The 27744-nt window shown below is 36.9% G+C and overlaps 1 protein-coding gene, 1 long non-coding RNA gene and 1 pseudogene across 2 annotated transcripts; 1 reads left to right on the top strand and 2 right to left on the bottom strand.

Moving 5' to 3' along the window:
• Positions 1-357: 357 nt before the first annotated feature.
• On the bottom strand, positions 358-4283 carry LOC104710807 (uncharacterized). Its single transcript, XR_755081.2, has 3 exons — positions 4151-4283; positions 3930-4019; positions 358-707 (listed from the first exon to the last, which is right to left on the bottom strand). It is a non-coding gene; the product is annotated as an uncharacterized LOC104710807 (long non-coding RNA).
• Positions 4284-6851: 2568 nt separating this feature from the next.
• Positions 6852-7377, bottom strand: LOC104710806 (protein RALF-like 27 pseudogene; annotated as a pseudogene).
• An 18809-nt stretch (positions 7378-26186) lies between these two features.
• LOC147937988 (uncharacterized) lies at positions 26187-26771 on the top strand. Its single transcript, XM_087463699.1, has one exon. It carries the CDS (start codon positions 26202-26204, stop codon positions 26769-26771), a length of 570 nt encoding a protein of 189 aa, XP_087319825.1. The 5' UTR covers positions 26187-26201.
• Positions 26772-27744: the final 973 nt, after the last annotated feature.

The raw sequence follows: 27744 nt of genomic DNA, 5'->3' as shown, positions 1-27744 counted from the left end.
AAAAATCACAAATTTTTTATAAAAAGCCACTGAATGTAATTTTAGAAGATTTTTTTCTAACAATTCTAGTTAAAAAATATGTCATACAAAATCCCACCTAAAAGGTTAAACTTTGAAAGAAAATTTCTTCGACATCTACAGAATTTTTTTATAAGTGCAACTCCGCGTATTAAAATAGAACTAGGCTGCCGTGTGAATTGGACAAATATTTCATCTGTGGGCTTCAAATTCATGAATTGGGCCGAACTCGTGTCATTTATATCTTCAAAGCTTAATTAAGAGTTAAATCTTATTTATTAAACTTTGCTAAGACAAGATTTTATGAAAACTAAATCGAAATCTAAACAGAAGGGCATATTTCATAATAGTAGAAGGGCATATTTCATAATAGTAGATAGTCTACACTATTAGTTGGGGAGTACAAAAGCAGAAAAAAAAACTTTATATCAATAATTACAGCTAGAGATGGAAACAGTTGTATCCAATCCCTAATTTTACTATGGTATATCGTATAACAGAAAATCTTATATTGATTGCATCCAATATTCTTCATTTCCCACAAACCCTACTTCAACTGCTATAAAAAGCATAGCATAAAAAGTAATTTTCAAACACATCAAACTACGAATATACAGAATAGAAATTTACCTTAAAATAAGTCATGGCGGCCACCGATGGTTTCACACACATGTTTCCGAGCTCAAGTCCTTCAAAACAACATGGAAGATAAGAGTCAAGATCGTACATACATAGAAGCAATATATCACATACACTGGAGAGACAATAGAGTTTATATTGGCTGATTCTACAGTAAGTTTTTCTCATTTTTCTTATAACTTTAAAAATATTTTCTTCAAACAACATAGAACTTACAAGTTTTAACAACATAGGCACTCACAGATGAAGATAATGTCAAGATCAACAAAAATACTTATTCACCTTAATAATAAGGTACCATAAATCTTATTCACCTTTTTATTTTTACATCTATATTAAGTGAATTCTGTTTTTATTTATTTTACATTCAAATTACTAATGGAGATGATTGTTTTGATCTTATCTTTCATCTAGAAATTCCAGAGTTTACAAGATTAGACTAATGTAAGTTTATCCTAACCTGCCTTATGATTATTTTAATGGAGTTCAAATTAATATGTCCAGTTATATTACGTCAATGTTTTGATTTACCAGGCACTCACAGATGAAGATACCTGTCGAGATCAACAAAAATTCTTACTCTTAAAGGTGATTCAGAAATATATAGATCTATTCATTCAACTTATCATGTTTGCATAATGAAACAATTCTCTTATAAATGAAACTTTGCTTTTTAAAAAAATTTCATTACTAATTTATACGATATAATTTATTAACTAAATTCAAACTACTCATATGCTTTTCAGTTTTCTTGAAAATTCTTAAAACTAATAAATCAGTTCAATCTATACTAGTATTTTTACAGCAGTTTTTGCTCAAAAATACTAATTCTGTCCCTCTGGCAATTTTATATGGACCTTTTAGTATTTTATGAGCCTCTTGATAATTTATAATTTAAGGGCCTCCATTTATTTGGGAAAAGGGCCATTTCATACCCATACACACCTCAAAAGTGCGAATTGCTGCCTGTACAAACAAAGAGTGCCAATTTAGACATGTACTCTAATACATTTCTAATTTCATACCTGTACTCACAAAATCGAGCCAATTACAAAGTCCACGTTAACGGATTTAAGTCAACCGTTAGAGATGCTGACTCAGAATCCACGTGTATGCAAAATGACGCCGTTTTGATACGTTTTCCTCGCAAAAAAATTTGTGGACATTCCACACTCAGGGAGATTCGAACCCTCAATCTTGAACATTACTAGCATTGGACTTAACCAATTGATCCCACAACAACACTCGGTAAAATCATACAATTATATTGTTATAAACCTAAGGTAGCATCTAAATCGAAGAAAAATGTGGGATATCCACACTCCCGTGGGTCGAACCCGCGTCCTCAGATTTTAATAGCAAAGACGTAACCAATTGATCCAACAACATCACTCGGTTATATCACACAATGTTATCCTTATAAAACGAAAAGAAATCTAAGTCACAATTAAAAAACCAAAATTAATTTTAGTGTAACCAAATAATTTGATTTTATTTTCTCAAAAGTTTTTAATATGAACAGATGTATTAAAGTAGATGTAATCTAAAAAATTTATATTAAAAATATGAATTAATTAATCTAAATTAATTAATCTAAATTTTTTTAGATTAATTATTTTTTTTAGATTAATTTTTAATGAATTAAAGAAAAAAATAAATTAATTTTTTTAGATTAATTAATCTAAAAATTTTAGATTAAAAATGAATTAATTTTTAATTAATTAAAATTACATTTAATTAATTAATTTTTAATTAATTAAAATTTAGATGTAAAAATATGTCCTATTGAGAACATCTGAGGACGTTTACATTAAAAAAATATATCCTATTTTTTTCTTTAATTCATTAAAAATTAATCTAAAAAATAATTAATCTAAAAAAATTTAGATTAATTAATTTAGATTGATTAATTCATATTTTTAATCTAAATTTTTTAGATTACGTCTAATTTAATACATCTGTTTATATTAAAAACTTTTGAGAAAATAAAATCAAATTATTTGGTTACATTAAAATTGATTTTGGTTTTCTAATTGGGACTTAGATTTCTTTTCGCTTTATAAGGATAACATTGTGTGATATAACCGAGTGATGTTGTTGGATCAGTTGGTTATGTCCTTGCTATTAAAATCTGAGGACGCGGGTTCGACCCACGGGAGTGTGGATTTCCCACATTTTTCTTCGATTTAGATGCTATCTTAGGTTTATCATAATATAATTGTATGATTTTACTGAGTGTTGTTGTGGGATCAATTGGTTAAGTCCAATGCTGGTAATGTTTGAGATTGAGGGTTCGAATCTCCCCGAGTGTGGAATGTCCAATTTTTTTTTGCAAGGAAAACGTAACAAAACGGTGTCGTTTTACATACACGTGGATTCTGAGTCAGCATCTCTAACGGTTGACTTAAATCCGTTAACGTGGACTTTGTAATTGGCTCGATTTTGTGAGTACAGGTATGAAATTAGAAATGTATTAGGGTACATATCTAAATTGACACTCTTTGTTTGTACAGGCAGCAATTCACACTTTTGAGGTGTGTACGGGTATGAAATGGCCCTTTTCCCCCATTTATTTAGGTTGTAGGAAAACGATGTCCAAAATTTCATAGGACCCGCGAAAATATATTCTTTTGCTAATAATCTAGACAAAATTTCCGGAAAATGAATTTGTAGACAAAATTTCTGGAAAATTACATTGAAATAACTATGACACTAATGATATTCTCAATTGCCAAAATGATTCTGAATACAAATGAGTAGACCCTTGATTTATCAGGCATTCAAACTTTAAAAACTTTTATTTGGTTTATTTCGGTTCTTTATTTTAAAGATTTTTAAAAAGTTAAATATGAAAAATATTTAAAACTTTTAAAAAGTTAAATATGATAAATATTATACCGTAGATATACAATAAATATTAAAAGTTAAGATGGTATAGTGTGAGTTAAAATATCTTCGGACAGGGTTTTATCGATATTTATATAAATTAAAAAATATCAGTAATTCGGTGTTACACGGGTAAAACATCATTTCATTATTTTGTTAACACTGTCAGTATCAGAGAATAGACATATGTAATTAAATTTAAATATATTTTATATAAAAAATAATTTTTATTGCGGTATTATATGGTTTATTTAACAATTATTATATAATTATAACATATTTAACCAACAAATACAATTTATAATTTTAATATTTTAATTATAAATAATTTTATCCCGCGGTATACCGCGGGTCCTAATCTAGTAGGAAACATATATTTTTGGTACCTTTTGACCTTGGTAATTTTAGGATCATATGGAGAGCATCTTGCCATATCCTTCTTTAAGATGTTTCCAAAAAAATTATCCTGCAAGTTCCTGAGATACTAAATAAATACATAGTTACGATTAAGGCATAAGATTTTCGTAGGCCGTTAAATTGAATGATAGAAATGTTTTTCTTTGATTTTACAGGTACGTAATGTTGTAAAATTGAAGAAAACGATCACCTGATGCTTTTTTTATTTGGTAGGGATGACGACTTCGAAAACATTGAAGATGATTAGCTCATAGTACCCAGAGAGTGAGGTCTCAGAAGCCTCATATCATTTTCTGCATTACCGAGAGCTCAACAGCTCCAACAAAATGGAACAATAAATTAGTAAATGTTAATCCCAGAACCGAACTAGATACTAATGATAATTCAAAATGGCAATGCAGCTACGAAATCAACAAGTGGACAAACAGCATAATAATTAATGAAACAAATTTCAGTTTTGCATGAACTTCAGAATCGTCAAAAAGAAGGACCAGACTCGCCAAAAACCAAAGCACATCTTCTAAGGAAAATTCATGTTACAATTTAAATTACTTGAGTGATCTATACTTGCTTGGGGTTATCTCACGAAACTTAATGAAAAAGAAGACGATAACGAGATCTCTTACCCATGAAATAATCGAAGATGAAACTCGATTATATAATCACATCGACACAATGAATCTGAAGAGACTCTTGATTAGGGATTTGATAGGTAGACGACAATGTAACCTTGGGGCTTGGGTAGAGTGAAATCGTCATCAGAAGGTACTATCACCGGATGTACTGGTGGTGAAGAGCTCGAAAATCATCAGGTCTTGCAGTCCTTTGTTGTTGCCCAATTGATTCAGAAAGCGGAGGTGTAAAAGAAATTTAGGTCAAAAGAGTTTTTTTAGTCACACTTTCCTTTTCAGATTTGTTTTTTATTTGCCGAGATTTTTTTTGTTTGTGCACAATATTTTTCTTTTCCTTTGACTTTATACTTTGTTACCCCTTTTCTTTTCTAATTACTTTACAATAGTTTGTTTATTATGTAAAGATTACATTGTTTCTTATATATTAGTATGCTTTACGTTTTGTACCATGCCACCTATCTTCTTGATTCACACGAGTATGCTAAAAAAAATTAATTTCAAAAAACATTAATTAGAATTACGCATAAAATAATTACTATAATTGTGATAATTTTTAAAATATTATTTATGGATAAATACCAAAATTGAAATTTCTATTTCAAAATACCATTATATAGTATAGATTTTTTCAAACCAAACTAATAGAAATGAGAAAATAATTAATATAATTTTAAAAATATAAATAGTTTAAGAAATCTCAATAAGTTGGGTATTAAAATCGCGGTTGGACCGGTCCGACCGGCCGATTTGGTACGGGATTAAAAACATTGCTAAATACCCAACTAATATGAGTTCGGGTACTATATTAATTTAATCTGTTTACAAGCGTAACTCCGTACGTACGTCTTAACTAATGGATCGAACTACTTTTTTTTTTTTTTTTTTTTGAAACACATGGATCGAACTACTTATAATTCTTTTTATATAGACTGATTTGTCATAGAATAGTTTTAAATATATCAGATTTTAAAAATGTTGACAAACTAATACAAATTAACATATTCAGCAATTTCAAACTATATGCAAACATACTTTATATAAAAAAAATAATCCAACACAGATAATAAGTTGCAAATTTTATAGCAAAATTAGTTTAAAAAATCAACCCCGCACGTATGTGCTGATCGATCCCTAGTTTAAAATTATGTGTAGGTAATCAAATGGAAGCTATCTATTTGTAGAGATTTTTGGTTCTAAATCTAAAGAATATAACCTTAAATATCCTAAATTTAGTAAAGTAATTTATATTCACTTATGTACAATAAATAAGTTTAGATATGCTTTTATTTCGGATTTCTTCTTATGTAAAATATGGATAACAAATCTGACTTGATCACCAAAATATTCTCGATTTCCTCCTATATATCTAACCTACTATAACCTCTATATAAATAAGCTTTCACTAACAAAAGAAATATCACGATACATTTTATCTTTTACTACGGTATAAGAAAGTCATTCCAGAAATCAATGGTTGTTTCACTTGCCGATCTCAAAGACTTTTACAAAACTTTGTATTCATCCAAGTTCAGATCATCTCAGGAGCATGAGGAGTCTCCTTAGATTTAATAATGTCTCCATGAATGCAAGATCTAAACTTGGATGCGCATAGAGTTTTGAAACTGATCTCAACTAAACAAAGTATCGTACATTTTTTATATGTATCCATAACCCGTTAGTCATGTTTATATGCATAGTTCACAAATAATTAATCTCGTTTCCTATTTTCTTTTCTACGTATATATATATATATATATATTTTTTTCTTTTTCATTAGCAAATTTTTCTTTTTAGTTAATTATGTGAATTTGTATTTTAATAGCTATTGCCAACCTCACAGTTAGTTGAGATCCGGTTTGTATACCATGTTTTAAGTTCTTAACGAGATAGAAGTTTCATTGATTCAAAATTTCTTATACACATATATATAGCAACTTTATGTGCATTACTCAATCAACCAACTTTACTTATGAGAAATACCGTAAAATAGCACTAAAACAAGTTTTGTTGACAACTATAGCACACATTTCATAAATTTCCAAAAATAGCACTATTTAACACATAAAAATATTTAAAATTAATTTTTAGAATTTTGTTTTTTAGGTTTGGGTTCTCAATTTCATATTTAAGGTATAGTTTTGATGGGTAGAGTTTAGTATTTTGAATTTAAGATTTAATTTTGAAAAATTAATTGATGCTATTTTTGAAATTTTAGAGATATTGTGCTAAGTTTGGAAAAAAAAACTTATTTTAGTGCTATTTTTGAGAATCTCTCCTTTCTTATTAGAGTAGTTAATTTAAACACTTTTACATTTTAATCACAAGATCATCATTAAAACACACATAATTAAGAAGAAAATTAAAGAACTAGTTAGACTGCACGTTTGCATCTCTGGTAGTAAGTACAAGTTGATCCTCTTGAATTAATAGTTCCTATGCAATTACCGGCGATTCTACCATCACAAGTCGGCTGTTTCTGTAAAGTTTCGTAGCTTAAATACCTTCGTTGTTGCAGAATCCGCCGCACCACAGCCTCAAGTCCTCCCTCATCATCCTCTATTCCCGCGGTTATGCATTCTTTGATGGTGTCTCCTGGGGCACATCCGTTATATCTCAAGTCGTCGCTAGTAACATTCCTTGCAGATGCGGTTGTCGAAGCCTCCACGAGGAAAAGGAGGAGAAGAGAGATACTGAAGAAGAACGAATAGGAGAAAAATGATTTGGTCATGTCTTAAGCTTAAAAGTTTGGAGATGTGGATTGAACACGAAGATAATCTATAACTCTCTCATCATATACTTGTATACAACATTAGTTTATTTATTTTTAGTAATCATGTTCATATTAATTATTGTCTTGTTGGTCTAATAATTGCGGTTGGGAGTTGACTTCAATTGTTATATAGTAGGTTTGGTTAGGCACCCAGGTAATTAAATAATTGACCACCAGATGTTTAAACTTTGATATCATTCATTACTATTGGAATCTCATCTAGTGTCTCTTCAGTTTCAACTTACACATGGATGGATTCATGAGAGCTATGAAGTGATGATATCCTCACTCTTTCGATCGAGTTTTGGACCTTCTCCAAACATACAAGTATATAGTATTCACAAGAATGTTTTTTTAGAAATTATAAATTCATACTTTATCGAATTGTTTTAATGTTTGCACGGAATCAACTCAAACTGAGAGAATTAATTAATTTATATTGTTTATTAATTTATCTAATATAACCATAGAAATGTTTTACATGTGTTGTCAAAAAAAGAAAAAAAATGTTTTACATGTATTATATAATCAAGCCGGTATATGTATACAAGGCCACATATGTATTCCCTATATAATAAAACAGAAGTACACAATCTTTTTTTGTAAACTATATAATTTTTATAAGTTGGTTACAAAATAGGTTATAAATTAAATATAAGTTAGTTACAAAAAAAGGTTACAGATTAATTGGTCAATCTGTGGGATATATGAATACACTTAAATATCCCAAAGAATTATCTTAAAAAAAATATTCCAATAATATATACAATTTCCAAAATAAAATCTTTAGTATTCCATGTATTGTTACAAAATATATTTTATTAAGTATAAAAATAAATAAAATATTGGCAATTTATTACACTTAATCGTGATTTCTGAGATCCTATTCTGCAGTTAAAAATAAAATTTTACCAAAGCACGGGTCATATTAAAACACTTTCACCAAATATTTTAAAAAATTAAAATAAAAACAAACAACAAACATAACCATTTCTCATACATAAAATTACAAAATTAACAATATAAAACTTACAAAATATATGTTTTTCAATCTATCATATTTAGCATATGATTTTATTGCATATTTTTTATCCAAAAAAACTTTAAAAAATAATCATATAAATTACATTTTATTCTAAAATTATAATATCAATAAAAGAAATTTCAACTCGTATTTTAGCACGGGTCCAAATCTAGTACAAGTTGTATTATGCTTCTTTTATTGGGTGTTATATGCCATCACCTAAATCGTTGCTTTCTTTTTTTGTCATCTGACTAGGAGTTGTAAGCTCTAATTTCGACTATTTCAATTTTCAAATCATATGATCGATCGATTGTCAATTTTTCTAGACGGATTCTTCAAATATTGAGGCAATCTTCTTCTGGGTGGCCAACCTTCACTACTCTTCTACTTGAGAGTTCATTTCTCTTTGAAATCGGTTTAAACTCTTGAAAGTTGGTTTGGGTAACCAGCTCTGCCTCTTAGTTTAAATTGTTTGGTTTATAAAAGAAGAAATATGACATTTCATATCTTATATAATAAAGTAGGTTTCCACTTCTAAGAAACTCCACAGTTTACCATGTAGCTTCCCTTTAAATCCTACATATGTTTTATTTTTTTACTTACTTTATCCCATGTTTAATCAATTGTTAATGGGCTGTGTATTATGTTTGTAGTAAAATGGTTAATGGTCATGTTAACTAAGCCTACCAAATTTATCGACTTTTTTTTTTTGGTCAACCATTGGGCCACAACATGCCTGCCCATTAGCCTAATCCCTACATTCATTCGTAAGGAACAGGACTCGATCTCTGGTGTGATGGTGCCTTGTGCATTAAAGACTTACCATTGGCCACTGCACAAAGGTTACTTCACACCAAATTTATCGACTTATGCCCAGAAAAAATAACAACTACGAAATCTATGAGTTCCCGTCTTCTCCTCTACTATGTCTCTCTCTCTCTTCCCCCCCCCCCCCCCCCCCCCCCCCCCCGGCGCTCAATTTTCTCAGTCTCTATTTTTCCCAAATCTGTTGTTTAGAATTTAGTTTATGTTAACCAATTCCTCAAAATCTTTTTTCCTATTGAAATCGATTGTCAATTGTCCTTTTGGCGTTGGGAAAATAAGAGGCGTTATTACGACGAAGTCTGATTCCATGGAGATTGTGGCAAAGTTTCTAAAGATAAACAGTTTGAAATCGGTCAGATGCTGGCTTCGGAAGCTGGATCGGAATCTGGAGAGTTGGAACTTGGATCCTCTGATCCACATGCTATGGATGTGGAGAAGCCTGTTACAACTAATGTGCTGGTGAATGAGAACTCTCATGAAACCGACGCTAATCCTCACCTAAAGATGAATGTAGTGTTCATTTTTGAGACTTGGAGATCATTAATTTGTTTTGTTTTGTTTCAGGTATCAGATCCTTCAATGGGTGTGTAGAAAGGATATGGGTTGCCTAAACGAGCATAGGCCTCTCTTTTCTGTCAATGCAAGTTATGTCAAAGTTGATGCTTTTGGGACACTCATTCCTTGTCCTGTTCAGGTTAGACGCACAATCTTGACCTGATGATGAAAGTTCTTTGCCTCTACTCTTTCAGGGAAGTGATGAATCAGGTCCTTTTACCCTTACTCCTACGCAAAAGCATCTTATGATAGAAAATAACTAAAAGATTTAAAGCTTGAAAGTAATAACACCTTTTCTTATTGATTTAGAAACTTCTCAAAAACTAAATCTCTCTCAAGTCACATAGAACACCTCTCTATTGACCTCTCTATTTAAAATGAATTAGACAACTCCTAATTCTAATAGGATTACAACATAAAGCCTTATCTAAATAAGCTTCTCCTTATCTAAATCTTGTTTATGCATCCTTGTCTCTTATCTCCTTAAGAACCTTCTTAATGAGAGAACTACTAACATAAGTTGGAATTATCCAACATTCTCCCCCTTAATTCCAACATGAACTCTGGGAAGCTTGATCTCTTCAACTCCAAGTAAACTCCTCATTTCCTTGAATTTATCTCGTCCTAGTGGCTTCGTAAGTATGTCGACCTTTTGTTCTTCTCCTGGCACATGCTCAACTTCAATTTGATCATTCTCTACACATTCTCGAATGAAATGGTACTTGGCAAGCATGTGCTTTGTTTTTCCGTGAAAGACTAGGTTCTTGGTTAGAGCTATGGCTGCCTTGTTATCAACTCTAAGAAGGATCTTCTCTCCTTGTAAGCTTAGTATCTCACTCAACAATTCTTTTAGCCAGATAGCTTTTTTGGCAGCCTCCGTAGCAGCCATGAACTCTGCTTCGCACGACGATAACGCCACAGTCGGCTGCTTCTGTGTCGTCCAAGTAATAGGTGATGAGCCGTAGTAGAAAACATGCCCTGTAGTGCTCCTACCATCGTTGATGTCAATGTTGTGACTACTGTCACTGTGCCCAGTAATCCTTCTCGATCCATCTTTCCTGAAAAACAAACCATAGCTTGTAGTTCCTCTTAAGTACCTTAGAACGTGTTTGATAACCTGTCCGTGTGACACCCTTGGACTCTGCATATAACGGCTAATGACTCCAACAGCAAAAGACAAATCCGGTCTTATGTGGAGATGATATCTCAAACACCCAATGGTTCTTCTGTATCTTGTAGCATCAATTTCTTTTTCCTTTTCTGCTTTCGACAAACTCAGACCCGGCTCCATCGGTTCATGAGTTGAATTGCAGGAACCCATCCCTGCATTAAGAAGAATCCCTTGAGCGTAAGCTTCCTGTTTGATTCTTATTCCATCCATTCCTTGAAAAACTTCTATGCCAAGATAGTAAGTTAATTTTCCCAAATCTGACATCTCAAACCTCCTCGACATGTCTTCCTTAAAACGCTTAATGATCTTGAGTGACGTCCCCGTTACAAACAAATCATCAACGTAGATAGCCACAATCAAAAACTCCTTCTCCTCCTTGCGGTACACAGTAGGCTCCTTTACACACTTCTTAAAATTCATTTCCTTTAGAACTTGATCGAGCTTTGTATTCCACGCTCTTGGTGCTTGACGGAGGCCATACAAAGCTTTATGAAGTCTATATACTCGATCTTCTTCAACTTTTTTCTCAAAGCCCTCAGGTTGTGTAACATAGACCAATTCCTTTAACTCACCATTGAGAAAGGCTGTCTTCACGTCTAAATGATGAATCTCCCATCCTCTTGTTGCCGCGAGTGCTATCAGAAGCCGTATAGTCTCGATTCTTGCCACCGGAGCAAAGACCTCATCGAAATCAATACCTTGTTTCTGCACATACCCCTTTGCAACTAATCTCGCTTTATACTTTATTCACCGAACCATCAGCCTTCTTCTTGAGTTTGTAGACCCACCTAACTCCTATAGGTTTGACACCAACTGGTTTATCTACAAGCTCCCAAGTGTTGTTCCTTGTAATAGAGTCCAGCTATGCCTTTATAGCATCAATCCATTCTTTTATTTTCCTAGCTTCAAAGTAGTTCTCTGGTTCTCCATCCAAAGTTAGAAACAGCCTGCAACTCTCTGCTTCTGCAAATAAAACATTGTCATTGAGATAGCGTGGTTTTGTTATTACACGACCAGATCTAGTGACCAGAGGTTAAACTCCGACTTGTTGCTCCTCAACTTGATTCCCATCAATCATATCATTCTCATTATCTTCTTCCTCTTCTTGATCACCATGATTGAACTCTTCTTGGTCTGCATCTTCTTGATCATTAGCTTGTTCGTTAACGTGTACACCACCATCTTCGACAACACCTTCTTGAAAGAGCCTGAACATACCAGGTTCACCATCTGAATTGTTTGTCATAGACAACCAGTCCCAAGCCTTACTTTTGTCAAACATGACGTCTCTGCTGACAATCACTCTTTCTGCAACAGGGTCGTAGAGTCTATAAGCTTTAGAATCAGGTTCTGTGCCAAGATTGATCACTTTCTTTGATCTATCATCTAGTTTTTTCAACTGTGGTCCATTGATCTTTGCGTAGGCAACACAACCAAACACTCTCAAGTGCTTAATTTTTGGTTTCTTGGTCGTAAAGCACTCATACGGAGTCTGACCAAGTAGTGCTTTTGTGGGCACTCGATTAATGAGATAAGCCGAGTGGCGAACAGCTTCTCCCCACATATTATTCGGCACCGACATGGCTTTCATCAGGCTTCTTGTCATCTCCATCAAGGTACGGTTTCTTCTCTCAACCACACCGTTTTGTTGTGGTGTATACGGCGCAGTTAGGTGTCTAGTAACGCCGTTCTCTTCACAAAACCGATTGAACTTTGCTGAAGTAAACTCTCCTCCTCTATCAGTTCTAAACGTCTTGATGGAGAGCCCACTCTGTTTTTCAACAAAGTCTTTAAACCGTTTAAAGCGATCAAACACTTCACTCTTTTCTCTTAGTAACATTGTCCACATGTACCTAGAGAAATCATCAATTAGAACAAAAACATATCGGTTATTAGCCGGTGTTGGTGGTGAAATCGGGCCACACAAGTCTCCGTGTCCAAAGCCTGTGATGCACGAAAACTTGTTTTAGTCGGGAATGAACCTCTTGTTTGCTTCCCAACTAAGCACACCTCACACATACCCCTATCATGGATCATGTGTGGCATTCCTACAACCATATCCTTTTGAACCATGTTATTCATAACGTTAAAACTTACATGCCCTAGCCGAGCATGCCAGCGCCATGTTGTATCATCACTATCGAGCTGTAGACACAATGGAAGGCTTATTTCCATTGGAGTCTTGTAAAGCCGGTTTGGAGACCTACACACTCTTACAAGCAACCTTCCACAAGGATCTAACAGAGTTACAAACTCTCCTTTCATGTTAACTTCACATCCTCCTTCTGTTGCTTGTCCAAGGCTCAATATGTTGTGTTTAAGGTCAGGTATGTAATATATTTCTTTGAGTGCTCTTACTTCTCCAGTCTTGCACACAAAATTAATGATCCCCTTCCCAACAATATCAACATACGAACCATCACCAAACCTGACTTTACCTTCGATCCTCTCATCCAAACTGTAGAAAAACTCCTTATTTCCTGACATGTGATTACTAGCTCCATTATCTAGATACCAAACACTTGCATTCCCTTTGTTGATGTCGTAATTCTCCGAAATCACCTTGTCTTCATTGAGGAACACAACTTCATGCATATAAAGTCCATCTGCTTCTTGTGTCTCATTCAGGTTCGACTCTTGATTCTAGTTATGGTTTTGTATCGGCTTGTTGGTACATGTTGTCGCATAGTGTCATGGCTTATCACATCTCGAGTAGATTACGTTGGATAGATCCTTCTTAGGCTGTTGTTTTTGGTTTTCATCTGTGGTTTCTCCTCCTTGGTTTTGGCCATTGAATATCCCTTGACCCCTGCCTCTACCGAAACCACCTCTGCCAAAATTGCCTCTACCGTAGCTTCCTCTACCATAGTTGCCTCTATCTCTGGATCCTTCTCTACCGCCATATCCTCCACGATTATTAGAGGTATTAGTGAACATCAACTTCCCTTGATCTTCGACTGGACTCACTTCACCGATTCGCTCCTCATAAGCTTTTAGTCTTCCCACAATGTCCACAAACGTCGTGGTGTTTAAATCAAGGACTTGCTCTAGAGAAGCTACCATATGGATGAACTTTTCTCTAGGCAATTCTGTGAGAAACTTCTTTACAAGTTTCGGTTCTTCGATGGTCTCTCCCAAAGAAGCTGACTAAGATACAATCCCTGAGATCTTCCCTGCAAAGTCATCTACCGTATCTGATTCACTCATCTTCAAACGCTCTAGTTCTGCGAACAAGGTTTGAAGTCTTGCCTCTTTTACACGTTCCGCTCCTTGGTGACGTGATCGGATGGCACCCCAAAGTGATTTGGCTGAATCTTGCCCTCCTATTTGCAAGATAAGTGACTCTGGAACAGACTGAAACAGAAGGGCAGTCGCAATATCATTCTTCTTTTCATCTGTGGATCCAGGTTCGATAACATCCCATACCTCGCTGACTCGAAGTATGATCTTCATCCTCATCGACCAAACTGTGTAATTAGTTGGTGTGAGTAAAGGACATTGGATTGATGGTGCTCCAAGGTCCTTTGTTCGTAACGATGGATTTGCTTCAACCGCCATGCTTTGTCGTAACTCTTCTCCACCGGTTTTAGATCAGAAACACAGCCTTGCTCTGATACCAAATAAAAGATTTAAAGCTTGAAAGTAAGAACACATTTTCTTATTGATTTAGAAACTTCTCAAAAACTAAATCTCTCTCAAGTAACATAGAACACCTCTCTATTGACCTCTCTATTTATAATGAATTAGACAACTCCTAATTCTAATAGGATTACAATATAAAGCCTTATCTAACTAAGCTTCTCCTTATCTAGATCTTGTTTATGCATCCTTGTCTCTTATCTCCTTAAGCACCTTCTTAATGAGATAACTTCTAACATATGCTGGAATTATCCAACAATAACATGGTCCACCAGGTTCCTTCCAGTTTCTTAACTCGGCAACCTACACTTTAATATGTTATAACACCCAACAAAATATTTCAATCATATGTTTGTTTTTTTCCTCCATCTTCTTAATTTGTAGTCCATCGCTTTCCCTCAGGATTCATTTACCATTGAGTTTGATGGTGCTTCGAAAGGAAACCTAGGAAAAGCTGGTGCATGAGCTGTTCTTCGTGCTTCAGATAAAAGTGTTCTCTTCACTAGACGGAAAGGTGCTTCAGGTTTTCTCTTCTTATTTGTATTTTCCTATTGTTCCACGATGTGAATTTTGTAAACTTATCTCTTTTTTTTTTGTTGGTATTTATGTCGATTTAGCTCAAGTGGTGACCGACGCTGACAAATCAGTTTTGTAATAACATTAAATTGATCTAGCTGAAGTGGTGAATATTTATAATATAATCAGTTCTGTATTTTGTAAAGTTTGTGAATTGCATTTTATTGTTTGGCAGTAATTAAAAAAAAATCAAGGAAATATTTGCTTTTACAGAGATCTGTTGTATGCAAAGTGATTCAGAAATAATTGAAGAAGACAATGAAATGGTGTTTCTTAATAGGAAGTAAGTTTTTGAAATCTTCTGAACTCAATGGGATAGTCAGACACTCTCTTTTAGTTATGGAAGTTAAAAAGTGACTTACGGTTCAAGAATTGTGGAGTAAGATGGAAATGGTAAAAGATAAATTAGCGTTTAAGGTTATCTGCTTTGATATTCCCACAAAGGGAAGGTTTTTTTGATTGATAGTCTAGGAGGACGGCTTCGTCTGGGTTACATGTATGTAGTGTGCTGAACAGTTTTGGACTAATGTAATGTTCTTTTGTTTTATGCCAAACAGGCCATTTTGGCTCCTAGGGATATCAACTCAGTTGAGATGGACTTGGAATCATTGCATAATCTAATTACTGGACTCGTGAGCCTTGGTTTAATATTTTTTAGCCAGCTGAAGAGCAATCGTGATTCTCTCTGCACTCATTGGCATGTGCATTGTTGTATCCGTAGTGATTAAAGCGACTGCAGCTGTGAATCAAAGTCATTAACATTAGAAAAAGAATCAAAAGTCTCCTTTAGGGAATCTCATTCCTTTTAGTATCTCTCCTAACTATTTCACCTTTTGCAAGATGGCAAGTTGGACACACTGGAATATAAGCACGTACATTCATCTGCTTTGGTATTCTCACAAAGAGATATTTTTCGATTGATAGTTTTGGAGGACGGCTTTGTCTAGGTTACATGTATGTAATGTGCCGATCCGTTTTGGACTAATGTAATGTTCTGTGTTTTATGTCTAATAGGTCATTTTGGCTCCTGGGGATATCAGCTTAATTGAGATGGACTTGGAATCATAGCATAATCTAATTACTGGACTGGTGAGTCTTGGTTTAAATCGATTGTAACTGTAAATCATAGTCGTTAAGATTAGATAAAGAATTAGAATTCCCTTTTAGGACATCTCATTCCTTTTAGTATCTTTGATTTGATAAGTTTTTGGGTATCACATACAATTGTTAACTCATTACTGATTTCATTTATATTTCTGACTGTCATCCTCGCAAAGACACTTCCGCAAAATCGATGGAAAACCTTGTGCAACGCACGCATAACATCATATAACTCCAGCCTATATGCAACCAGTCCCACCCGCTCAATCACTCTGAACGGACTCATATACCTCGGACTCAGCTTATTCTCTGTTAATGGTATGTTCGGACCTTGCAACATGGCCATCTTGAGGTACACTCTATCCCTGACCTGAAACTCAAGATCTCTCCTCCTCTTATCGGCATAACTCCTCTGCAGATCTTCAGCTTCCTTCATGTTCAACTTCAGAACCCAAATTTTCTCTGAGGTTTTCTGAACAAAACTAGCACCAGATATGCTTCTCTCCCCCATATGAGTCCAGCATAACGGTGTCCGACATGGCCTCCCATACAAAGCCTCATAAGGAGTCATCCCGATACTCGCCTAGTAGTTGTTGTTGTAAGCAAACTCTACCAAGCTCAGTTGATCCGCCCAATGGCCACTCTAGTCTAGTACACACATCCTCAACAAGTCTGAATCATCCTCTCAGACTGCCCATTTGTCTACTCATATACACCTTAGTGTCCATCTCTGCCTGAAATGCCCTCAAGAATACCGAAGTAAACTTTGAATCTCTATCAGACACAATGCTAGCCGGCACCCTGTGCAACCGGACTATCTCCTTCACATACTTCTTAGTCAAGACCACTGCTCCATCGGTCTTCTTGATTGCTAAAAAATGTGTCAACTTAGTCATTCGGTCTACAACGACCCAAATCACATCATAAGTCCGACACACTGGAAATCCTACCACAAAGTCAATCGTGATCATGTCCCACTTCCACTCCAGAATGGGCAAACTCTTCAGCAAACTGCCCGGAACCTGATGTTCAGCCTTCACTAGATGGCAGACATCGCACATCATGACCCAAATAGCTATGTCCTTCTTCATCCCGACCTAGTGATTGTACCGCTTGAGGTAACAGTATATCTTAGTCGCTCTTAGATGAATAGAGAACATGCTCGCATGAGCCTCACTCAGAATCTCCTGCCTCAATTCTTCATCATTGGGCACATAGATCTGACCGTGCACAAGGATGGTACCATTGGCAGAGATATGATACTCAGAATCAATATCTCTAGAGGCATTCACCAGCCTCAAATCCTTCTCCTGAGCCAACCGCACCCTACTCGGAGTATTTGCTCGATCAGCCGCCTCCAAACCCTACGACTCCTGAGATACAACATATAAACTCAATGCACTAATCTCTCCTACCATAGACTCCATGTCTTGCTCCTGAGCCGAAGCTGTTCGCTTCCGACTCAGAGCATCTGCAACCAAGTTAGCCTTACCAGGATGGTAGGCTATCTCTAGATCATAATCTTTTACCAGCTTCATCCACCGCCTCTGCCTCAAATTCAGCTAGGGCTGAGTGAATATATACTGCAGGCTCTTATGATTTGTAAACCTTTGTACCTTCACACCATAAAAATTATACCTCCAAATCTTCAGGGCAAAAACTACAACACCAATCTCCAAGTCATACTTCCGCAACTGTCGCGAAGCGTAGGTAATAACTTTCCCAAATTGCATCAACACACACCCCAAACCAACTCTGGATGCATATGTATAAACCACATAGGGCTCCCCCTGCTCCCGCAATGCTAATACTAGCGTAGTAGTCAGCATCTCCTTTGGGCTTGCGAAACCCTCCTCGCACTCATGTGACAAAAAAAAGGACACTTTACCCTGTCAACTTAGTCATCGGCCGTGTCCTGCTCGCAAACCCCTGCACAAACCTCCTGTAATAACCTGCCAACCTGAGAAAACTCCTGATTTTCGCGGCATTTTACGGTCTAGGCCCATCTCTGATGGCCTGAATCTTCTCCGGATCTAAAGAAACTCCCTCTGCAAACATAATGTTACCCAGAAAACCCATCTCCCGCTGCCAGAAACTACACTTGTTCAACTTGGTGAACAGCTTGTGCTCCCGCTGCTTCTTCAGAACTGCTCTCAGAATGCACTGTATGCTCCTCAAGACTCTTGGAATACACCAGGATATCGTCTATGAAAATGATGACAGACAAGTCTTGAAACCCCTGGAACACGCTGTTCATTAATCTCATAAACGCTTCTGGCAAGTTAGTCAACCTGAAATGGGATCCAGTGTTCCTCACATCTGCCTCATTTATTGGGATCTGATGGCAACCCATTGCCAGATCAATCTTGGAGAACCAAGTAGCACCTCTCAACTGATCCAACAACTCATCGATCATGGGAAGAAGGTACTTGTTCTTCACAGTGACCCGGTTCAGACCCTGGTAGTCAATGCACAAGCGTAAACTTCCGTCCTTCTTCTTAACGAACAACACCAATGCTCCCCACGGTGAGACACTAGGACGAATGAATCCCTTGGCCAAAAGATTCTCCAGCTGCTTCTTCAGCTATGCCATCTTTGCTGGTGCTATCCTGGAAGTCTCCTTAGATAGCGGCGTCATCCCCGGTTCTAGTTCAATCGTGAAAGGATTAGACCGAGACAATGGTAACCCCTGCAACTACTGGAACACATCCTCAAACTCTTCTACAACCTGAATACCAATAACCATACACTGCCCTACTAACCCCGGCATAGAAATTGTCACCAGATAAGCCTCACGCCCCTTCTTGATCATCTTCCCAGCCTGCATGGCTGAGATCACTAGACTCCCTGAAGTCAGTCTCACACCCTCAAATATCAACTTTCTTTCTGGACGCTCAAACTCCACTCTACCCATGACAATCCAGATGAACCATGTGACGCTGCAACCAGTCCATCCCCAGGATAACATCATACAACTCCACGGGACTGATCATCAAATCTGCTAGCCTCGACTCCCCCGCGATATGAATGTCCACTCCTCTTGCATGTTCAAGGACTCTTAGAAACTTGTGTCCTGTAACTCTGACAACTCTCGCTCCCTCTTCGGGTCCCCTCAGATATTGGTACTCTCAGCATACTCCGGGGTAGTGAAGCAATGGGTTTCTCCAAAATCAAACATAACGTGGGACTTAAACCCGCCCAACAATAAGGTCCCTACACACACTTCATTTGCTAAGAACCCTAACACTTTATCACAGGCAATTCATAAAATCTGGACCTACTGAAATTCACAAAGTCTGAGTCTCAGAAATTATACATGTGATCTCTCCGGCACTGGTTCCACTGGTATCCACGGTGTACACCCATGGCACCTACTCAATCCGTGCCACTTGCTGCACTCCTGACTGCCACCGCCATTTACTGCAACTTGGGACACTTGGGCTTGATGTGCCAAGGCTCCATGCAATGGTAGCAGACACGAACCACCATCTGAGCTGCCGGCGTGGCACTCTTCTGGGGACAGCTAGCCACCTTGTGGTCCATGCTACCACACCAGTAGCATCCTGCACCACTTGGCCTATACATAGGCTCCCACTTCCTTTTGGTTCCCTGCGTAATCTTGCCGCCCTAGCCAAAACCTCCATGATGCTGAGCTTTCCTCGGCTGGACCACTGGACTAACCGTCACAGCATGTGCTCAAATATCCCCTTCAATCTCGTCTGCTGTCTCAACCAGCTCTGCCCTTGAAGCATAGCTCTGCTCTCTGCAATGAACCCTCAAGCCATCTCGAAGGGCCCTTATGAACCTCCAAACTTATGCCTCCTCGGACTTCAATGCCCGGCCCCCATACATCAAAAGCCGACTGAATACCACATCCAGCTCACGCATAGAATGAGTCCCCTGAGATCACTGCAGGAACTACACCTCCAACCGGTCTAGTGCCTCATGCGGAAAATACTTGTTGTTGAACTCCTCCACGAAGTCAACCCAATATTCTCCCTCTGCACTCTCCTTGCAGCCATTGTCCTCCACCACAAGTGAGCATCATCTGCCACGTATGACACATATGTCCACCCAGTACTCCTGAGGACACCTGAGAGACTAGAAGTTGCGTTCCAGCCTCGTTCTCCATGCATCTGCCACAATAGCGTTGATACCTTCTAAGAAGCGCTCAATACCAATCCTACTCATCTCCCTCACCATACTGACATACTGAGAATGTGCTCCACCACCCGCAGCCACTGCCTGCTGCACCTCGGCCGTCACAAGAGGCACTACTTGAGCCTGTGTTGTTACAACTTCCGACAACTGCTCCAACAGCTGCGTCAACAAGCCCGCCAGGTCAACACCTCCATCAGGGGCTCCACCTACTGGCACTTCCGCACCCGGAACTCTAGTACCACGGACCAACCCGGTACCAACACCGCCCACACCGACTCCACCGGTGCCTACAGTCATATCGGCACCACAACCGACCACACTCATGGACCCCTCCTAGACACCCTGCAACTCGCCAACGTCCTCAGCTGTCACACTCTGCTCCATGGTATCACTAACAGTTGGGCCTATGCCCCTGCCACAACCACATCCGCGTTCACGACCACGTCCGCGTCCCGCAATCGCTCCACCTCTAACCATCTGCACTACCATGAACAAAAGACTAAGCAAGCAATCTAACCATACACAAAAACACAACTTACCGTGGAATCACACAGAAGGTTTGAAGATGATGTTCTAGGACTCCATGCCACACATACTTGACTAACTCACATAATCAATCAAAGCATGCAAATCCCTAAACATCGACAACAGAAACCTAGTGAACCCGTACCTAGAACCGTAAGGGCTCTAATAACAAACTGAAATGATCCAACCCATTTTTTAAAAAATATAATATTATAATAGTGATCACATACTCACTAACCACCTAACTACATTCAAACCAAACAGAAGAAATAACCAAACAATCAATCAATTAAATTAAATAACTAAGAATTATCCAATAACCAAATAACTAGTATTAATTCCATAACAGACCAAACCAATAAACCATTCCAATATAACCAAAGAACCATCAATCCTAGAAAACATTCTATGTACTCAACTCTAGCAACCTAACAGAAGGTAGACTACAATCAATCGAGCCACTAGAACATCCTCCTCTTCATCGCCTTGATTCCACGATCACACTTTACCTTTACCTTCATCACAAACACAAATGAGATGTGTGAGTATTATCAAAAATACTTTGTGAGGCAATCCTCCCATGTACTGGGCTATACACACAAGCGAAAATACAATCACAAACAAAAACAAAATAAGCATACCAGACAAGGTGTAACTCCATGACCTTGCGTCGGCCGACGAACGCCTTGCATTGACCAATGCATCTTCGTTGCATCGACCGATGTAATCCTCCAAATCTCTAGTTGCATCGACTGATGCACACCTTGCATCGACCGATGCAACTGATACTAGGATTTTTGTGTGTCTTATCCTAGCAGGTCTCAATTAACCTTATGTGTTGTAGTACTTAAGGTGTCAATCCAAATGGGATGTTGCTAACAATCAAGATGCAATCAAGCAATCACAAGTCAAGCCAATTCAAGAAGAGTGTTTGTCTAACAATCCTAGAATGGTCAAAATGCAAAACGAAAATGAGTTACAGAACTAGAAGCGAGAATGCATGACAAGAAGCGAAAATGAATAAAAACATAAACGAGTCTAAGCATTAACTAAATAAGCGAGAAACGAAACAGTCTCGGGAATGTAATAGAAATCAGAAAGATAAAAGTCCTAAGGATGGGAGTAATTGACATCGGTAGAGTATCCTAGTCTACAGAGTGTTTAACATGCCACAAGCAATCTATCCCTAAACAATGAACACCACGACTTTGCTAATCCAATCTCTTGACAGAAGCTACTCAGACTCAACCACTTCCAAACCTAGCTCTCGCTAGAGAAACATGATCAAGCATGGCATGACAAACAAGTTCATTCACGTCAACAAACATCCTAGACAGCTAATCTCTTAGGCTAGGAACGTAAGTCTCTGGCACTAGTTGGTCAGACATTTCATCAAACTCCTTTTGGGTGTGGAAATGTCTCAAACCTAGTCCCAATTGATCAGAGAAAAACTAGTATTTCTTACTCTAGTCCAGAAGGGAATCATACAATCAACGCTTAAACACTCTACATCCTAGGATCCTCCACCTAATCTATCCCATCCTCAAGAACTAACGCACTACTCAGATCCGAAAATCATCATCAACAATACAAACTCAGAAAACATTGAAACAAGCATTCTTAGATAGGTAAAAATGAGAAGAACAACTTTGTAGAAGAAATCCAATCAAAATACTGAATAAACTCAAAGGTGTCGGAATACAAGATCAGAGTACATTTTTGGTGGCTAGGTAAACCTTACAGAAGAAACAAGATAAAAACTAAGATGTCCTCAGCCAAAACTTAACAAAATGTATTTATAGTAAAAACATGTAAATCCCTAAAACTTAAAACACAAGGTGAAACGTCAGTTTGGGAATCTCCTAAAGCGCGTAAGACGGAACGTCCTCCTGACATGTGCGGTGGAGTCGTGTGTCGTCTCTCCCTAGAGTGAGGTCGAGTGGAGTGAGTAGGAGTGGCTCCAGTGGTGTGAGTGAAACTGGCTCGAGCATGGTCGGTGAAAGTGGCTCGAGCTGGGTGTATACGCATCCACTAAAACGATGATAAATCTTGAACCACACCTCCGATTGGCTTAAAATAAATGACATTGGAAAGATGACTCAATTATCTACAACTTTGATGAAGACGTCAAAAGCTGAATCCCTAGACCGGTGGCTCGAGTGATGGCTCGATTGTGGAAGTGAGGAGTAGGTCGATTGTGGAAGTGAGGAGGGCTCGATTGTGGAAGTGAGGAGTAGCTTGATTGTGGAAGTGATGAGGGCTCGATTGTGGAAGTGAGGAGTAGCCCGATTGCGGAAGTGAGGAGGGCTCGATTGTGGAAGTGAGGAGTAACTCGATTGCGGAGGTTGAGCGTGGCTCGATCCTCTGCGCTTCCAACATCTCCTAGACACCTGAAAAACTCCGAAATGCGCAATGTATGCAAGGATGATGCAGAAACTTCCTAAACATGCAAAATGTACGAAAGAGGTTCTAAAATGATGCGAAACAACTAGTTGTCCTAGCTAAGTGCATGACAAATACAGGCTAAGGAGATGCAAAATATAGACACATCAGCAACCCCTTGCATTGCCGTCAAATCCCTAACTGTCGGCCGATGCACTCCTTGCATCAATCGATGCAGTAGCACGACACAACGCTTCTCCGTCTCTTCTTGGCTCCAATCCATCGAAAAAAACCTCCACACGACACATAACTCACAAAGAACATTCACAAGCAATCAAACAAGCCAATATCAACCAAAAATCACACAAAACAACCATCAATTTGCTTAGATCAGCCATGGTCACGCATTCACCTTTGGGAATGACAAAAATTTGATCTAAACTCAAGAAAAAACCTCCTAGCACGCTCCTACCACGAACCCAGCTACATATCTCCACTCCACAGGCAAGATCTCTCAAGAAAAAACACCAAAAGCTCCAAAAACTCTTAAGAATGGCTTCTCTCTTTCTTTTCTCTCTGGAAAAATGCAAAAAACAGCCAAACACGTCGAGTTCCCTTTATATACCCGACCTAAGGGTTTTCTCCAAACAAAAACGCAACAAAACGAGCGTTTAACTTAAGGTTACATGCGAAAAACCGAACTTGCATCAACCAATGCATCCACTGCCTCGATCGATGCACCACCCAAACCAGGATTTTGGTACATAGATGTTACAAAAGGACACCGGAGGATGTGAAAAACCATAGCTTCGGCCTTCGGCGAGCACTACAAGAAATATCCACATTGATAGCACATAACCATAGCTCATTTTCCATAACTACTATCAAAAATACTCCCTCCATTTCAAAATATAAGATGTTTGCAGTAAAGCACGCAGATTAAGAAATGATCACTTTAAAAAAGTTTAACCAATCATAAACCAGACTGCATAATATAAAGTACTAAACTAATCTAAAAGTTACATAGAAACTTGAAAACATCATATATTATGAACCAAAAAAAACTTCTCTAAACATCCTATATTATGAAACGGAGGGAGTATTTTTTTTTTTTGATTACTCTACATAGCACTTAAACAACACTATAATAAAAAGTTATGAAGCGAGAAGTTAAAATCACTTGTTCCGCTAATATTTGGAGTGTTACAAAAGTCAACAAAACATTTGCGTATACAAGTTATATTGGAGCCCATTGTCTTAATTGTTACAGTAGTAATTGTCTATATTTTTACTCTATAAATATGGACGTATTGTTTCACTTGTATGATACACTTCCTCTCGATAATAAATGTAAACTCTCTTTCTCCCCTGGCTTCTCATATACACTTCTTATATTATTTTAGATAGCTCATAGTTTTATTTACGATACAAAAATCACTAAATTAAAACACGTTATCAGCACGATCACTCTGCCAAGTTCACGACCAATTTATCAAGATGATATTTATCATTACAGGAGCGTGGCTCTGCCGCCCCATGGCATTTTAATACATAATGATTTATTTACTGCTTTGATTTATTTTTCTATTATGGATGACTTTAGTCACCATAATTTAATTATAGTTTTTATGGATGACTTTAATCACCATAACATATTTATTGCTTTTATTTATGCTTTTATTTACTGCTTTAACTGTTTAACATGAATGATTAAAAGTCACCATATTTTATTTATTGTTCTAATTTATTACTTTAACATGGATGATTAAAAGTCACCATCTTTTATTTATTGTTCTAATTTATTGATTTAAACATGGATGATTTAAATCACCATAATTTACTTACTGTTTTTTTATTGCTTTAATTTACTATAGATGATTTAATCACCATATAATTATCATTTTATTATTTTTATAAAAAGAGGCTCTGCCACCTAAATATATATACATATATATAATTTTATACTTTTAACTAATACATATTACTGTAGATCAATTATATCAAAATTTTCTTAGAAAATAATTTAATTTATTATTTTAAGTCTCAACGGTCATAAGTGAAAAAAATTAAATAAATTTTAACTTTTCTCACTTTTCAAACGGCTACTTAAACGGCTAATGAACAGTGAAATTAATCTATATATACACTCATTTTTACTCATCTATTTCACTCAAATTTTTTATTCCTTTCAAAAATCTTCCTAAGAAATTAATTAGTTTTACTAGGAAAAATGATTCATCCATTCTTAGTTTTTGTAATAGGTTTTATAATTGTTGCTATTTATGGTTTACTCTTTGGAGAGTTTTCTCCCGAAGAATTTTTGATGGTTCTTATTTTATTTTTTTATGTAATTGTGTTTCTTGTAATTGCGCTACTTATGCAAGCACCTCCTATGTTTTAAAATTAAAATAAATGAAATCTCTAATTATGTTTTTATGATTTTATTTTATAGAAAGAAAGAAAAACAAAATGGCAAACATCGAGACGCTCCAATTCCCGGCCTTAGATATCACTGGAGCTAACTTCATATCTTGGACTACCAATATCGAATTACATCTACAGTCTTATGGGTTAACTGAAACCATAAAAGATAATAATAAATCGACGGACCAAGAAAAGGCAAAATCGGTGATCTTCCTTAGATGACACCTTGATGAAAATGTCATATATGACTATGCACACATGAGAGATCCCAAAGAGTTGTGGAAGTCCCTGAAGGATCGATTTGATCATCAAAGGGACATAACTCTCCCACTTGCTCGGGATGAATGGCAAAGTCTAAGATTCCAAGACTTTGACAAGGTGATGAATTACAATTCAGCCATGTTGGGAATTGTCGCTAAGCTAAGATATTGTGGTGAAACCATCACTGAATATCAGATGCTTGAGAAAACGTACACCACGTTTCACAAGAATCACATCACTCTGCAGCAACAATATAGGTTGCGTGGATACACCAAATTCTCAGATTTGATTGTGGCGCTCTTAATAGCTGAAAAGAATAATGAGCTCCTCATCAAAAATCACATGTCTCGACCCACCGGATCAAAAGCATTTCCTGAGGTTAATGCATTGGATGTTAAAAATCCGGTGAGAGAAAATAGAGCTTTTCGAGGACGCGGTCGTCGAAACTATCGCGGACGCGAGAGAAGCTATAACCCTCAAAGCAGGAAGTCATACCAATGGATTCGCTCTGAACAGAGTCCGAAAGGAAAAGAAATCCAAGCAAACACCACCCAGAAACGTGAGAGTGCTTGTTTCAGATGTGGCACTAAGGGACATTGGTCTCAGGTATGCCGAACCCCTGCACATCTTTGTGCTCTGTACAAAGAATCCGCTAAGGGAAAAGGAAAGGAAGTGAACCTTGCGGAACATTCTGAGGGTACAACCCACCTTGAGGCTGCTGACTTCGCAAATGATCCTGATGAGGATGTCCTTGCAGAAAACTGAAATGCTTGTCTTATGAAACTCGAATTTCTGACAATTATGCCATAAATAAGTCGATGTTTGTTTGAAATTTCCCATATTTGTGTGCTTCTATTACCTATCTTGTATAATTATTGTGTGCTTTATGAATAAATTTGTTTTCAATTTCTATTAACCGATTATATTTATTTCACACAGAACCAAATGGATCACATTACAAGTGGAACATTATCTAAGACAAATCATGGAGACATTTTGCATACCAGATAGTGGAACAACGCACACTATTCTGAAACATAAAAAATATTTCTCCGATCTGAAATCAACAAAGGTTATTGTTAATACAATATCAGGTCCCACCGACTTAATTGAAGGAACTGGTAAAGCAAATTTCGCATTACCTAACGGGACCAAGTTTTCAATAAACAATGCATTATTTTCTCCAAATTCAAAGAGGAATTTGTTGAGTTTTAAAGACATATACCTTCAGGGATATGACACTCAGTCTGCAACTGAGAATGGAAAGAAGTTCATGTACATTACTTCTGAAAAATCGGGGAAAATACATGTATTGGAAAAATTACCAAGACTCCCGTCAGGTTTGCACCATACATACATAAATTCAATAGAATCACACCTTGTGATCAAAAGAAAGCAAAATGATTTCACATTGTGGCATGATCGCCTTGGTCACCCAGGCACCACAATGATGCGGAAAATTATAGAGAGCTCACATGGACATTCACTGAAACCCCAAGAGATTTATCAGGGGAATAAAATGACATGTGTTGCATGTTCTCTAGGAAAACTTATTATAAAGCCATCGCCAACCAAAATCGATAAAGAATTACCAAAGTTTCTTGAACGAATTCAAGGTGACATTTGTGGACCTATACACCCACCATGTGGACCATTCTATTATTTCATGGTAATGATAGACGCGTCTAGTAGATGGTCACATGTTTGTTTGTTATCAACTCGAAATATGGCATTTGCG

This window comes from Camelina sativa, chromosome 9 (genome assembly GCF_030686135.1).
Source record: "Camelina sativa cultivar CO46 ecotype springtype chromosome 9, ASM3068613v1".
In the NCBI taxonomy this organism is placed as follows: domain Eukaryota; kingdom Viridiplantae; phylum Streptophyta; class Magnoliopsida; order Brassicales; family Brassicaceae; genus Camelina; species Camelina sativa.
This window is presented reverse-complemented; position numbering and strand designations above follow the sequence as displayed.

Bases quoted from the DNA above. Each gene is read 5' to 3' on its own strand.
- LOC147937988 (XM_087463699.1), top strand. From the start codon at position 26,202: ATGCTTGAGAAAACGTACACCACGTTTCACAAGAATCACATCACTCTG.